We start from the raw sequence: 17,301 nt of genomic DNA, 5'->3' as shown, positions 1-17,301 counted from the left end.
GGAAATGAAATACACTTGTTGGCACTTGAGCAAAGAGAAGTTACGACTAAAGAATATACTGATCAATATTCAAAACACTTTCAACAGCAGATGAAATTCCTTCTCCCATGTGCATTAAAAAGACCCATCTCTATAGCAACGGTGAACGCATGATGTATGGAGGTTATTACAAAACAGCAGTCATACATTCTAATGTTTGAAATGGTCGACTTTCATACCGTTACCCTAAGACCCAACTCTCCCAGATCACACGATTTTACGTTTTAACATTTCGAGTGTAAAATGAATTCCCTGTATACCCAAGGAAAACAAATTGCCAGTATCCACTCTCCCATTTGCTCTTTTCTACCAACATTACTCATATTGAATCCAAACCACTCCCATGCTGGGAGAAACATCGTCCCCAAGGGGTTTTGCCACTACCGGCTCGATGTCCCGTTTATATCATTTGTCAGAATTATGAATATAATTACCTCGCTCCTTTGAGCTCTATGTTCGTGTAGTTTTAATACTGAATTTATCACTGGTTTTGTAAGCAAATATGCCATCGCTGAAAGTATGAGAATTTATGCGTGTGGACTAAGCTGGTTTCCTGGTGAGACGTCATGGTGACACGTACCCCCGTCCATCGTCCGCACAGGAACATTACGGGGTCTTCCTAGAATGCCAAGGGGACTAAAAGGGGAGGATAGTACACTATCGAACAGGATAGATGGGTTCGTATTGTGAATTCTTCCACACATAATATCATAAAGCAAACTTCCGGCGCATGAGTATGACCCTTTGTTTTAGAGAATAGCAATGCACTGGGTTTTTGTTATTTCACAATATTGGTGTAGTACATGCATGCAAAATCTGTTGATGCTTATCTGGCAACACTTTTATGTTGACCTGAATATGATCTAATCGCAATAACACTTCGGCACATTGCCAGCCGAAATATGCAATTAGACGTGCTCAAGAGGAAGCAGCCATATTGAAGATGTTTAGAGGGAATTTTTAACTGACACATAGTACGATATAGTAGCAAGTTCAAATCAATAACTCACATGTGAATTGGAGTTAGAAATCAATAATTCACTTTTCCATGTGAAGGTCATTTCCAAATTTGACGCACCGGTAACACAAATATTCGTTGCAATTGTCTTGTTTGTCTTGTACCATATGTTCCCGTGGATTTTTCAAGTGAACACTTGACATCCCTTTGCATGTGTTTGTGACGGCTGTCACCGGTGAGATAGGATACACACATTTTTTCGCGAGCAGCTGGTGTCATTTCCACTTTATAATGATTCAAATGCTATTAATAGAGATTTCTGATGATGATGGAAATGATTTGTGTCACTTTTATGTATATACAATAATGGTTTCGTTTCTTTTTGAAGGTTTTACTGCTTTCGCAAATCTTTTAACTACTGAATATCTATATAGACATTTGTCAACACCAATATGTTTTATATAATGGCTTAACCGATTTACAATATATTTAGATTTTTATCATCCATTTTCAATTATATTCACCAGAGGCAACAGAAGCTCATATACTCAAATACTGTACCATAATGCACACAGAAAGAAATAGTGCAACACGAATGGGATGTATGCTGCACCCGTGCGTGTTTGTTACAACACTGCTAATGCTGTATTAGCAATTCATATAAATATACAGTGTACGTGTGTGGGTACACTGAAGCCTCATATGAGGCTATATAACAACGCAGCACACATGGATAAGAGCAGTCCATATCAAAATGGAATTGACTAGTGAAGACGACGTATAACTTCATGAATGTAATCCATTGTGTAAATATAATATGCTTCTTGGGACCAAACCTGGTGCAAATAATCACCTTACAAAAGATGCTTATCACAGATAGTACATTTTATATCAGATATGATCAAACGTAACAGAAAGGTGCATACCATATTTACGACGAGTACAAATTACGAACTGTACGACAAACGTTTAATGTCTTATCAGAATTATATCCAATAGAGACACTAAACCATCATACGAAAATACAAAATCTGAACATTGCACCAATGAAATTGGATTTTGTCATTAATTTAGTCATTAATTTGTGTCACATACCATTCCATCTTTAAAATTTTGAAATGCAAATTAATTCGAATTAGCTCGAGCTGGCCGTAGTTCGAAACATTAATCAATGTTCTACCAGTGCAACACCGTGACTTTGCCATGACTGTTTTACTGTATTCAATGTCTCCAAAGCTTCCATATGTTACGTCATATCGACTTTACCGGGATTAAAATTAAATACGATGTAACAGAAAAATATAAACCTTGAAATGTATCTTTCCAAAATAAAAGTGACCTACCATCATGTTATTTGCAATAAGAGGGAAGGACATTAAGATATTATGTGTCAAACGCTGGTATACTTTCTTCTGCCATTGTTCTTTCAGAAGCACAAATCCACACTCATTCCATTATGAAATGAAGGTCATATTGCCAGGAAATGGATCGCCCGTCATCTCGTGTTTTGCTTTAGTGTCATAATCATCAATTACAATCCGTGGGATAGCCGATTCGTATACTTTGAGTGGGTCAAAGAGCCAACTGAATCAATGCTGTCCCTTGAGGCAGTCAATATGACCTCATCCTGTACATTTTCTAGTTGTATCATATGGCTACAGCTGACCAAATCCTGCAGGGTGTATGCATTTTGGTTGAAATAATATGTTTCCCGATAATATTTCGACATCCAGTACTGCCATAAATCGGACTACTTGGTCACGTGCCAACGGAGTTGCGATATCTCGCTATAGTATTAACGAGGTGGCCAGAATTGATATTGGCATTTATGCCCAGCACCACCCGGTTTGCTCGGCGGAAATTAATTAAATAAAAAATGGTTGGCTCGGAAATTGAATATAACAGAAATTGGACGTTTTCCACCTTGTTCCATTCTATTTTCAACAGCTTCAAGCGTAGCAATTTCCTCACTTAGGCATCCCTATACGCAGCCATCATGTCCAAAGATTCAGAGAAGTGACGTTTGCAGAAATCGTTTTGTCACATAGATATTTCATTTGATCTTCGAGTCAAAGACAATGCTCTTTTCAAATTGAAGAATAAAAAATGGATTCTTGTCATTGTCATCTTGTGCAGAAATCCCATCATGGCCATGGTTTCTGTTGGCTGGAGTCTATATTTAATTAAATATGCAGCTTTTGCAACTGATTTGGACAGTAAACCTGTATGATCATCTTTGATGATATGATCATGATGGTATGTTCATTGTTGCATTTAAATACCCCACGGATGATGCGCTCTTCTGAAGAGCCAGTGACTGACGTTTAACATCAGCTCCAGTGAAAGTTGGTTATAAATTGGGGTGGGGGTGGGGTCAACTTTCAATGTACCCGTTGTGTAATAATAATCTACATACAGCCGTCATGTTTAAACACCACGATATTGACGATATTTTATTATAAAATACAAACAAAGCATGTATGATTCTTTAATAACATTTTGATCTTGCAGTTAAGAAGTTTTTCAGACTTTCTTCCCTTAAAGTGAGGTTATCAATCAATTATATATATCACCACAGTTTGTCTGTAAACGGCAATTTCGCTAACCCATTATAAACATAAAAGGAAAATATAACTCAAAATTTGAACTCAACCCCCAATGGACAAATCATGTTGCTTTTGTTTGACACAAGCTCCAGCAGTGGGTAATATTTTCCAAATTGCTCAAGTCCGTTTTCTTGAGGGGTCACTGGAAGATACATTAACACATCTCTGATCAGTCAAGCCTCTATGCCGATTACTTTTATTAGCAACACTGTAAATCGATGTTGCTTTCTGAGTGGGGGAAATGATCAATTGTGCTGTTTGACACCAACCCCAGCGAAAATATTTTATCATCCCAAATCCGAACTTTCTGTACTGAAACTATGACGCTGGTAGACTTATCCCATGTATATCAATGATATTCTTTTCCAACCCCAAGCAAGTTTTTGTAGAAAGACCAAGGCGCTTTAGAGACGTTAAAAGTGTATTAATCACACGTACGGCTGAATCAATACCGACCCAAATTTGGTACGAGGTGGTAAGAATAGTATACCTAGGTCATCCCAACCTCATCAGATCAACTGCACATATTTGCATTTTCAAGACGATTAACATAAATATTTAACGTTATTAACTGTTCTTGTTACGTCATCAAGCCTCCAGCTGTAGGTGTTCTTTTCGCAAACTGTAACATTGTGTGACTGTGGGGCAATAGCATAATGACATCTCTACAGCTCCAATTTCATTTTACGGCATTAGATAAAAGAACTGTTATGAGATAAATACTCTTTGGAAATATGCATCAACATGTGGTCAAAATAGATTCTTATTCTCATTTCATAAAGGACCGTCCCAGATATAAATGCATTAATAGGGGAAAAGGATACTAAGTACACGCATCACCAGATCTCTACCGGGAAGTGACACAATTTGTGTACGCATGCCCAGGGCAGCCAGGGTGCTTCTGTCCTTCAACGTCTCCCTTCAGTGCGTTCATATTACTTCCGTTGGGGGCTACTCAATCGATTTTCTTAAGTTTATTTCGGCTGCATAAGGGTTCGATCTCAGATGTATTTTACCTATACCAAATTTTGATCATTCACTTTAATAATGAGAATGTATTAGTGCAGTTGTAACGGTCAAACTTTACAGACGTTGCGATAACATTCAAAATATCATCTATGAGTTACGTCCATAGGTCTTTGGGATACCGTTGCCAGGAGATATGCTGAATGTCATGATTATACCTTTGGTCGTTAATGCCATCTATGAGTCGAATAGGATATAGTTTGCCTTACGCCCCAAAAGGCTTTCCTTTCTACTTAGTTTCATATCAAGTTAAACATTACATCAGAAAAAAAGGTACAACACAGGAGTTTGGTCTTTTAACGCTAACAGACATGTCCCACGTATTGTGATGTCACCCCGATATCTGCTGCCTGTATATCGGGTCTTTAGATGAACTCGACCATGTCGAATGTAATGGTGTTGGCAATCAGTAAGGTTGGTATAAAGAATCAATAATGATTTGTGTATTCCGACCATTACTTGCCTGTCTTCATTGATCATATGAGTGACTTGCCATTTCTATATCCATAAAGTGACAACGGTGTATATTTCATTAGATGTTTATGACTTGTCACCGAATCCATCAATGCACATGGGATGGAAATGACCTGATTTCAGCGGCAGCAGCAGCAGCAGAAGCAGCCCACATAGTGCTCATTCCATATTGACAATTGTGCAGCCTACATGATCAATGCTAATTACACATCATGACCGATTCGGACTGACCCGTGTTGCTTTCTGTTGTTATCCTGTGATCTGAGTAATTCTATGAAGGGGTATAATTCCATCATCCCATGTCTAAATCGGCTTACGTGTTTCCACAGCTTCCCTTTATGTAGTCATGTTCTGATAATTTTGAAACCACCACAAGCTACGTTTCCAGATGTTGAAGCTAAGATTTTGGTAAATGGCTAAGCAAATGCGAGTGTGTTGCAAAATTTGGTTAAATGGGATTAGAATCATCAGCGAATGAAAACCTATTCTTGCTGAATGAAATTAAACTCTCCCAGACACCATATGTGAAGACTGTATTGCTTACAATTTCAACAATTTCTGTTAGCATTGATCCTACATTTTAAAAATCACAACTCCACTTGTTACGTATCTACATTATACTAACTAGGCGGCTCAGTTATTTTATGTATATGATGTCATCCCTAGTGTGACGTAAGTGCATGGTGACGTCGTTATTTCATCATTTTCATTTTTCCTCGCAACCGAAACGTATCAAATCCATTTTCATTTACAAAAGTGTTATTTGACTCCCGTGAATTTCTTTTGAAACCGATAACATTAGCACCATCGAATCCGACAGCACAAACGGTTTGCCTCAGATTTACTTATTACAATTTCTTGTGTCGATATTAGGATCTAATTACATGTATCTTTTTTCATCTATCTTGTTGTTCCAAATGAGTGAATCTGGAAAATGAAATGACGTGCTCTTTCCGATACCCCAAGACCACACTATAAAAACCGTTATACAATGGCATATAATAAGGGGTTTGGGGATCTGTAGACGCTGATCATACTTGCTCAGAGCGACAAGAATGTGTTGACAAATACAAACACCCAAATAACTTATACAAAGTCTATCAGTAATCGAGATGTCCTGGCGGATCTAAGATCTGCTTGTTCTTTAGAAGTGCCTTGTTGCCCCTTTACGTCCCATCTCGGAGCTATGCCACCTCTCTTACAACGTGTACTGTCTGTTGAAATAGATTTTGTCCTAAAGGCGAAGCTTTATCTTCTCAGCAATTATGCCCAGTAGTGCCTTCCCTTGATAGGTTCCTTTAGAACATAGGACGTTTCAATTCAGTGGATTGCTGCGTTTGTGGGATGTAGTTTGACCATGGAGCATTTCAAAGACATCACTCTCTCTCACTAAAGCAAGTCGGTCGATGGAAGCCCTGACGATCGTTTTTCGATGCTATTATCAATAGAGAGGTTCGTTTCAATCGAACTGATTTGAAGGGTATTTCTGAAGAAGTAAGTTCTATCGTTGTCTTACGTTAAACTGACCCCCACTGGCCGGTGACATGTTCCTCTGTAGACTAACCAAGCCCCTGAGGATATTTCAGACACTATCCTACAGGCTGGACAGTTTAGTCTCACCCCCACATGGTTTATGCTAATGGTTTATCAATAAGGATCACCTCACGTTGAGGCTTTCAACGACATAACTAGCATGTCTGATACTGGAATCGAAACGTTAATCATCCTTCTACTTTTAAACGCACAACACATGTCATTGTAGTTAATTTACAAGTCATGTGTTGTGTGACGATAGTTACTGGACGAAGCTGGTCTTCACATTCCGAGGGCTGTCCTTGTAGCTAGGTCCACCGTTCTCGCGAAGGCGTATCACAATGGCAAGTCGTCACTACAGAATATTATGAGTCAATGGGTGTTTGTTGTTCATTAGTAATACTTTACTCACAATGCACTAAGGGAACTGTCGATAGCAAGAGACAGATATGAAATAGATTGTTGTTTATCGGGTTTGATGCCTTCGGGCTGGCACTGATCATATTTTTATTGCTGTGGCATGGAAATGTCTATTGCACAATTCTCGCAGTCATCTAGTTAGTCAGCAATTTGAAATTCAAACAAATTATCGACTTTCATGGAGGTTTTCTTGGAAGATAAATCCTTCATCAATACTATTTATCACAGAACGTGAGGACGACAATCGACGACGCATGATTCAATAGATGACTTTCTTGTCTTATAGAACACCAGGATTCAAAAGGTGGTGGCTTTCTCAGACCGAACAAAGTACACAGCTCAAACACCTTTATTCCACAAATAGAAATAAAGCGTCGATATCTGAGAATATGGGCATTTTGAACATTGAATTAATTTCATGTAATTTTAAGATTCGACTTGAGAAGAAACATTGCCTGTAATGATCATTGATTTTCACTTTGAATAAATACGCCAAATTCCTTCAACGCGTTCTAAACAGGGTTGTTCATGGGACCAGTCAGTAGGGGGGTCTAGTCAACATAAAAAAGGCAAAACAAATGATAACAAGCATTAACATACGTTATTAACGAGTTAAAATAATAATAATTGTTCAGTGTTACTAGTACATATTTTTAATAGGTTTCGTGGACTGATCTTTTTATAATCAGATGGCTCAGATGTAAATGATATTTATCACTTCTTAATTCTTGTGTGAAAACATTCTTCAAATTCATTTGAACAATGTAAAACTGTGGTGTGATTGACACAACGTGTCACCGCATTGTAACTGTAATGAACAACAATTATACATATATAAAAAATTATGTTTCAGTTTCAAAATTTGGAACAACGGCCAACACAAAACATTGCTTTAGAGGATAAAGAATATATACAGTATACAATCATGTATTCAACTTGGTAGATAAGCACGATGACTGCATACAGCCCCAACCTCCACATGCCCCATGAGAAGCAATATTCTAACGCCTGGTCCTGACAGCAGCGAGTAGATGTTTCTTCCTCACACATTCCCAACTTTCAAAACCGATCAATACGTTTGTTTAAATTACCATTCAGAATGCGTATTTCTTGAATATGTAGGTATGCAAAGGCGCTAAGATTTCGTGTTGCTTTATCTAAAGCCGGTTTTGTTCTGTCGACTATTTTCCAGTGGCTGTGAAAATGAATGGTGGTATTTTAATGAGAAGAGATTACTTTGATGTTGAAGGTGTGGTTGCTTGTAATCCCAACACGTTTATGTTATAGTGGTTCTCTCCCCACTTACAGTTGGAGTTTAATTCGCTGTCCACTCAAAATAGATTAATGAAGAAATATATTTTGTGAATTACATTTTAATCGGAGTAGCTCTTTCCAAATACTCCTCTTATCATAATATATCTATTATTTTATGAAAAAGATAAACAATTTCTGGGAGGTAAGGACAATCAAATATCTAATATTGATCAATGTCGAAGAGTTTTTGAGTACATATAACAACGAAACGTTCAACTGGACTGGCGTGGAACCATAAGTGCACCTCACATCGACACTTGACATAACAACGATAGAAAATCTAATTGTTTCTCCGGTACAATCCAGACTGGGACCTCTGCACAAACCGCCAATGTCACCCTGAACGTGAGTGGGATTGGAAGCGGACAGTCAATTGAAAATATAAAGAAATATATTCAGCCTGGGTCAGCCCATTGTGACTTCATTAGCTTATGCAATGAAAGCGTAGCGAAAAATAATCGCTGAAAGCTTTTTGGTTATATTATGCTCTAAACGCCCAACCAATAGATTGCTAGCGACCCCCTTGTCGCTGGATTATGCGAAAAAACAGCCAGTGTCCCGGACTTATAGGTGCCCTGGAATGAATATTTTCGATCGATTGGTTTTACCTTCCCCGGTACCTGCTCCGTCTCTATACCAGTTGAGCGCTTCTATCGTCCGTTTCAAGGAAAATTAAGTTAATCAGCTCGGTTGTAAAGGCAAGACTTTCTCCGGGAACCTGGAACCCCTAGATTACAAGAGAACTCGCTCGATACTTGTTTTGTTTTATCACACGGGCCTTATCGATACATGCCTCGGCCCCGACGGCAATCTTCAAAATCATTCAGTGTATTGGCATCTAATTGTGTGCCTGGGACAAAGCCTTTGGAGGAGAGATCTACGCTTGTCCATTCTGAAACGAGTGAGCTTACAAATATTTGATGAGGTTGGCTGATGCGCGTGACGTAACAATCATGGACTCTTCCAACTAAGATTTTATTGGCTCCGAGAATCTTTGCTTCGAACTTAACACATGTAAATGAGGTCGCTTCGGCACATAAATTCATTAAAACAGTCTTTTGGTAATGAGTCCTAGATGGATATACCATACCATTGGTTTGTGTACGCTTACGCTCGTTTTACAACCGCCTGCCAAAGCTGAAGCAGACGACACATTCAGGTTTCACTATTTACCGGACAGCATCAATACAGCGTAAGCGAGTGTGCAGTTGAGATGTGCCCGAGAGCGGGCCGTGGAAAGTCAGTACAGGATTACTTCGACTAACCTTGCTACTTGCTGTGAAAGGATTACTTTAAATGGATTTGGATGAAAATTGCTCCAAAATTAAGCAGTGTTAAACACCGCTGGTTCGGTTCTGATATGCATCATCTTTCTGAGTAAGTAAACGTGATTCGGACATTTTTCCTTTTCTGGAAGTTTGAGTTTTACTATCAGTGTCTTTTTGTGTGTGTTTTCACCGGTGTGCTTTGAAGTAGGATGCACGTGGTTCGTCCATGCATCGCGTGCGTGCATGAACGTGCATCTTGAGACCTGACTTCAGATACGTGAGTTGACCCTTTTTGTTTACATTCTTTCCCCGTGTTTACTAAGATATACCCCATAACACCTGTTAACCGTCAATGATGTGTGTGTTTACATGTGAATATTAGTTACTGCCTGGGAACCACTCGGGGCAGAAGTTGTTACTCCAATGGTACAGGTCAGATTAGGGTCTCCTCATCACTGGACATATGACATTCAACTAATATATTGATCTATTGTATGGGATTTCGAGTCAGGTAGTATCATGAATGCTATTGCCGCCATCTTGTTTAGCCCTTGAGCTAGCGTCGACTCAAGGTTGCCTTGGATACCAAAGGGAATGCTGTGCTGTCATGTGAAGTATAATTGTACAAAGCCAAAAAACAACTTTCGGTAAAATGGCTTGGGTACATTGCTTGAATAGTTACTACCGAGTTTTATTTTCATATGACACAACCATGGCTTATTGGACTCATACAATTGAATTTTTGCCGAACACTGTAGCGTCTATGGCAACTGCTTCAAAACAAAATGACATGGAATAGATCGATCTAAAGAATCGGGCTTAGATGGCAAGACCGTACCAGACTGATTAGTCTGTACTCCAATTAAGACAGTACCACCGGCCAACACATCGATTATCAACATACCGGATAAGTGTCTTTTCTGTTCGTAGCAACAGCAGCGATCTTGTGTATCCCGACTTGTGGAATTAGCAACGCTCGGTTGGCATCCTTAAGAGACAAATGACAATGCCACATAAATAATTTCACAAAGGACGCAACTTTTGTGGACTTGCTGCAAAATATTTAATGAGGCGTTTTGCTTCAGGAGATGGCCTCTACATCTGACCACTTCTTTTATACTTTCTTATGATGGGTTATCCCTACCCCGAATTTGATTGTTCAACCGTAGGCTACAACGGCGATTTCATCATAGTAACAGGGCGTACAACTTTATGACTATTGTAGTTCCACACACATATGCTTGTTTACCTATCAATGTCAACAATGACACAGATTAAATTCAATTTTCTTCTTGTTATGGCTTTGCAAAATAAATAAGGGGAAGAAAGCGCCATGTTTATTTCCTTCCACGTCACTGAACATGTGATTAAATTCTTCCAATAGTTATTCTTTTAAAAACTGTACACAGCCTGTGCTTTAAGACTTAAAGACTATGATGTCTATTGTATACTGATGTTACGTACAAACAGTTAAACCTATCCTGACGAGGTATATATTAATACATGTATAGTTTGCCTACTTCATTCAGTAATATGTTTTAGTACATGATTTATATTGACTGATTTCACCCCATGCTATTGTGGTGCACTCCATTTTTAACGTTAAGGTGTTGCAGATCATCTTTATTTTTACATTAATGTTATGTTTTCGACGATCATGAGACAATTAAATATCCAAATAATATATATAGTGTAACCTTACCGTTAGTTTCAATAACATTATCCATTTCAAACCATTAGATTAAAACATGAAAAATGTTGATTTCTTTTTCCAAATCGTCTTCGGTTGCTTTGATTCGGATCTGGCAATGTCTGTCTCATCTAACTCATTTTGACAGGCTTGACAAATAACCATTTGTTGGGGTTTAGCACAGATCGCATATGATGGAGAACCAGATTTAACTCACCGGGAGCTGATTCCCAAGACAATGCTGTGAGCTTCATGTCACAATTATTATTACAATATCAAAACACATCAATCTTAATGAGACATCGAGTAGAATGCCTCAGTACTTGGAGTAGCATGCTTCTATTATGAGTAGAAAATTAAGCATTAAACCATTGAATGTTACGACTTATCAATGTCGCAAGTGTTAAAAGGTTAATGGTAACATATCTCTTACGTCTTACTGAGCTGCTTAGTGACGTAAGATTTACAGTGAGCTTAAATTCAAGGATCGGTAGGAATACCCCCCACCAGCCAATTGTCAGGAAAGTAATATTTCGGAAGGATTAAACACTGAATTGGTTTGCAAGGGGATTTGCATTCATTTGCAATGTTTGTTTACAAAACACTTCCACTTCCGCTTTGTCACGTGACAAGCTGAACCAGTTGCCATTTACTACAAATCATGTGGACTCATATACTTAACGTTATTCGTCCGAAAAGGGGAAAAATAATGACTGGATTTGATTTCATATCATGAACAAATTAATATACTCATATGGCTTTGGCGTTATCTGACATCCACACAGTTTGAATATATGCACAAAGGTGGTATATTCATGCTTGCTGTACGCCATACACAGCATTTCTTGTGGCATATGCACATCAACAGCTATCAACAATATAGGTATATATCATTTATCATTCATTTTAGTGGTGGTTGATGTTACCATGCCCGGAGTACCTAAAGTGACTAATTAGTGTGTGTTTGGATCCGTGAAATCGTTTGGGTAGACATGCATGCAATGTTTTGTGCCCTTTACCAGATGATTAAATTATGAAGTAAAGTCTGTACATTGTTTCACCTGTGTCAATTTGATGTTCATTAATTTTCTTTGTTCATAAACCAAAACGGGCATGCAATGTATCTGCCAGTTACTATGACCAATAAATGAATGAATTAAATTGCGTGGGGTTATTTTTTCAATTGTGGTCCATGGTATAATTGGTATGATTTAGTTTGTATTTTGTTCTTGGATAGCTATGATCCCTCCAATCTGTAACCAGTGGATTTGGTGTAATTTTGTAAATACTAGATACTACATAGTATATATTAAATATAAAATCATTGTGATCAGGAGTATATCACTTGCAGAAACAACACGAATTATGTACATGTACTATGTCCAAACATGCAGTTGTATATATACATTTGTCTTTGGTTGCATATTTGTACTTGCAGTCTGTCACCGTGTCCCTACATCGTTTCTGACGAATCTCAAAAACACTGAAAAGGTCTTAAACTTTAAATGGATAGTTGTTGTTTTTTACAATATAATCCCAAAGTACAAGTTGTGTTCATAGGATTTATGAAAATGATCCCCATCTGGAGGTTTTCCTCAGCAACTTAAGTTTTACAGTGGCTGGTTTTGTATTGATTTTGTGATCCATATGCTAATTTCAAAAGATGTGATTGATGTTATCAAGTCAGGACCTATATCATGTATGATGCATGGATTTTATCCATAATAGCGGAAATTGGCAGAGCACATGTTGTAATTCTATTTTTGTTTCCTGTTTTTTTTCATTCTTTGCGAAGGTAAATCAAGTCTCAAGGATTTGCTGTCTTACTCCTCGCCCATATGTACACGCCTCTATAGTGCATCCCTCTTGATGAAAATCGTTTGCAAGCAGGCATCCAACATCCCTCCTAGAGTCTGGCTTTCCCTTGCATGCACAAAAATTCGATTTTGACTTAATCAACGGGACGAGTCGTGAGAAAACCAAGCCTTCATTGACTTGAAGAACGATCCTTTCCTTCTAACGACTAGTTTGGTCCCAGATTTGCAGCCCAAGATGAAACCCATGCACTATACTTTCTAGTCCTTTTTTATGCTGGACCATTTTCTTGGATGGACTGGTATCACTTGCCTATACCAATAATGGTGAATTATTGGCCGTTTAGGACATCCCCGGCCGGAGTGTGCTTGTGAGAGATGGTTCCTGAAGTTGTCAGATGGGGCTTAGATGCAAATGACTTTTCTCAGCGAAACTCATTTGTGTGTGTGTCATATTCCATCGCTGATAAACATTTAATGACAAATTAAACGCAAAGAATAAAACAGTGTTATATGACCAGAGACTTAGGGTTGAACTGTAAAATTAATTTTATCATCTTAATATCTAAACATCTAAGCCAGCGTATGAAAAAGGCATAGTGTATCAGTTATTAAACATTACCTCCCAAAGTTCATTGATATATGAATACATGGCACTTTTTTATGGATAGCAACTTCTTTTATTCTTTTTACAACGTTTCGGGCCAACTTCATACAGAGAATAAAAGAAGTTGCCATCCTTAAATATAGTTTCATGTATTCATGTTCTCCCAACTTTTAAATGCCTATCAAAGACGACATTAATATAGCTACATATAGTAAGAGATGACTTTTGTCAGATAAATTTACTTTCTTAGTCTTAATATAACCTGTAACCCATATTGACTGTGAAATGTTTTGGAACAAATCTAGATCAGACAAGCCTAGATTTGTGTTACAGAAAGCAGTTAACATCCTTCTTATTTGGAATGCAGCTGACATTAAATGATGCACTCTTTAATTACATTGAACGGTAATTCTCCAGAGGAAATAGGAAGCAACAATCAAAGATCATGGACTTTCTTTCTTTCATATTGAACCGGTAACAGATGGTGCTACCAGTGACATTTCTATTACAGCCTGAAAGTGGGCGGTGTGTTCGTGCTTGTTCACGAAGTCCATGTTCTAAGAATATTATTCCATCATGATGAAAGGATCTAATGTGCCCAGATATAACCCAGGCTGTTGATTACAACAGAATCGACTTGACGTGATTACTAAAGTATGGACAACGACAAAATGAGCACGATTGGGTGAAAAGTAGAAAAAAAAAATCAGTATAGATTGAACCAATAACCATTATGAAATAATTCAATAATACAGTTCATGTGTATTTTATGAGAGACGTCAGGTGAACACATTGATGAAGTGTTGCGCTAACACATTTGAATGAATGACGAATGTTACACTTGCCAACATCTCAAAAACGATTTTTCTTCTCCCTTCAGCTGTTTTACAGTACTTTACTTATTATAAACTGAACCGCAAAAGAAACCTCACCCAAGTAACATTGCATGAAAAGTTGTCATTTAAATATCTGGGTAATTTTTGTCAAAGTTTCTGAAATTTAACATTCCCTTCTCTGGAAAAAATGAAATATGATGATAAGAAAAAAAGCAAATGACAATAAAACCGATCGCCCGAATGCATCATGGCAATGGCCATGGTAACCCAATGCACGTGAATTCCGTGCAAATTGAAATGCATATGCGTTCCCCCATTTCTTGCCCTGTAAAAATCCACCCAGATCGGATAACTTCGATTCGTTATTGAATTGCTACCATATGCCAATATTGACAAGAAATCAGCGACACCACGCCCTTTGACGATTGCAATCTGGACAAACCGCCCGCCAAGTAGCCAATGCATTTCAAGTCCACTTAAGGACCATATACAGGCGCCAGCAACGGTACCAGGCCACAGATAACCGAGCACGTAGTGGAAGACCAAGGGTCACCACCTGACTTCAGGATCGTCAGATTGTGCGACAGCATCTTCAATATCGCTTTGTCAAAGCTGCGGAATCTGCTCGACAGACCACGGGAACACACCAGCGACACATAAGTGCAGACACCGTGCGTCGACGATTGACGAGCAGACACCTCCACTGTCACAGGCCACACCGAGGACCCATTCTGACACCACGCCATCCCCGGGACCGTCTTCAGTGGGCAACACAGCACCAGCATTGGCGCCACCAGCAGTGGAGAAGAGTCCTCTTCTCAGACGAGAGCCGTTACTGTATCATAACAGCAAATTGCAGAGAGAGAGTCTGTCGACGCCGCGGGGAACGTTATTCGGATGCTTGTGTTGTTGAGAGAGACTCGTGGGGTGGTCCGAGCATCATGGTATGGGGTGGAATTGGTCTTGCACAGAGGGTCGGCCCTGTGGTCTTCCTGAACATCGGTCCTTGGAGAGGCAAAGGTGTCACAGCAGCTCGGTATATTGATCAAGTCCTGAGACCACACGCCATACCTAATTTGGCACGTCGCCGCAACCACGAGTATCAGCATGATAACGGCCGTGCCCACACTGCGAGAGCAACAAGAGACTTCCTCCAGAATGGCATCAGAACCATGCAGTGACCTGCCCTCAGTCCCATTTTGAATCCCACTGAGCACCCGTGGGACGAGATTCAAAGACGGATGAAAGACGTCCGACCAAGGCCGACAACTGCAGCTGAACTGCGTCAGGCGTTACTCAGAGTGTGCCTATGGCCTTCATCAACCGCCTCATCCATTCCATGTATCGACGTTGCACGGCAGTCATCAATATGATGCCATTTTCTTAGGGCTTAGAGTTGTGTTTCACTTTAAGAACATTTGATACTTTAATTTCAACCTTGATGATCAGTTTTGCCAAGTTTCACCTTTTTAATATGTTTCAAAGTATGTTTAGAGTGTTTGGACAAATAAGTTTCTCATATACCTATCCATGGTGACGTTTCTTTTGCGGTTCTGTATATTTTCGTTTTAATTAGGGTTTTTTCGATAGATTATGTTACATGTCTAGTTTGTCTCTCCATGTTAGTTTAAAAGATATAAAGGAAATGTTTGGTTGAAGTTTGTATACATTAAACTCGAACACGAAGCTGTTATATGCAATAGTGAGGTCTCTTTTAGGGGAACAGTAAACCCCTTCAAACTATGATATTGTTCAAACCCAATGTGGTTATTATCTCGTTTACACAAAGAGTTACAATGGTGGTTGACTTCAAATTCACCGTGGTTGTCATGTGGTCGACAGAATGACACATTTCTCCGTACTCAGTTTTTACTCCGAGTCGTTCTATGAAGCCCTCTTACATCGCGAGTTAAAGCATGTAAAATGTGTCAACTGGCGTTATGCCTTTCACTAATATTCATTCCCAGTCAAACAGTCTAGACTCTGTCAACCCAAGAATATATTGCCACTTCCAGTTCCTCCATAAGTGAACATTCATATTACTCAGGGGGCGTAGGTCCCGGCGTAAGCACGTATGTGCAGAGTGTTATTCATGGCCGTCACAAAATAGTTACGCTTATACTGCACATACGATATGAAAGTGATGACTGTGTCTGCCCGTGATCTTTGTAGTTCTTTAGTTACCAGCGTCTTGACCACACAGCGATGATCATGATTTTATGTTTCAGACATGAGGCTTGTCAACAAACAAGATCACTTATTTATTACTCAATGTCCAACTCTCGAGAACTTTGATAACAGTTTGCTTGAGCTTCATGAATAGCAAGTTTTCCGAAAGAAGCAAACCATTTGTTTTCCTGTTATGTTACCAGATTCGGTTTCAACATGAATATTAAGTATCAGCTCCATAGTTTCAGTGTGTTTGTTTGAATAGACTGAGACAAATTATGGCGGGTTTGATTGGTATCGATGGAAACTGGGATAATATGAGGAATTTGAAAACAATTAAAATAGATGAATTCATTTTTTATTCCAAAGATTGCGGAGCTATTACTGGTAATTTAACTTTGACCTCTACAAACAAACTAGAAACATGAAACAACATTATTTCCCTTTACGTCCGATTTTGAAGGTCATTATAGTTATATTATTATAACTAACATATCAGTTTCATTGAACGTGTAACAGTCTCCTTAAGATACAGCTATACTGTTTA

General features: G+C 38.7%; 1 protein-coding gene across 4 annotated transcripts in view; it reads left to right on the top strand.

The window, feature by feature from the left end:
• Positions 1 to 17,301, top strand: part of LOC139473446 (innexin unc-9-like) — a 113,372-nt gene that overhangs the window by 17,984 nt on the left and 78,087 nt on the right. For 2 of the 4 annotated variants that reach the window (XM_071256019.1, XM_071256024.1), the window contains exon 1: positions 9,087 to 9,747. The exons of 1 other annotated variant lie outside the window; for it this stretch is intronic. In XM_071256019.1, the coding sequence (XP_071112120.1) occupies positions 9,677 to 9,747 (71 nt within the window). In that variant the 5' untranslated portion in view covers positions 9,087 to 9,676. Of the gene's footprint in view, positions 1 to 532; positions 717 to 9,086; positions 9,748 to 17,301 lie in introns of those variants that run through there. One more of the 4 variants, XM_071256020.1, reaches the window with a different exon arrangement.

The sequence above is a fragment of the Haliotis cracherodii genome, unplaced genomic scaffold (genome assembly GCF_022045235.1).
Source record: "Haliotis cracherodii isolate W230 unplaced genomic scaffold, xgHalCrac1.p SCAF_29, whole genome shotgun sequence".
In the NCBI taxonomy this organism is placed as follows: Eukaryota; Metazoa; Mollusca; class Gastropoda; order Lepetellida; family Haliotidae; genus Haliotis; species Haliotis cracherodii.
This window is presented reverse-complemented; position numbering and strand designations above follow the sequence as displayed.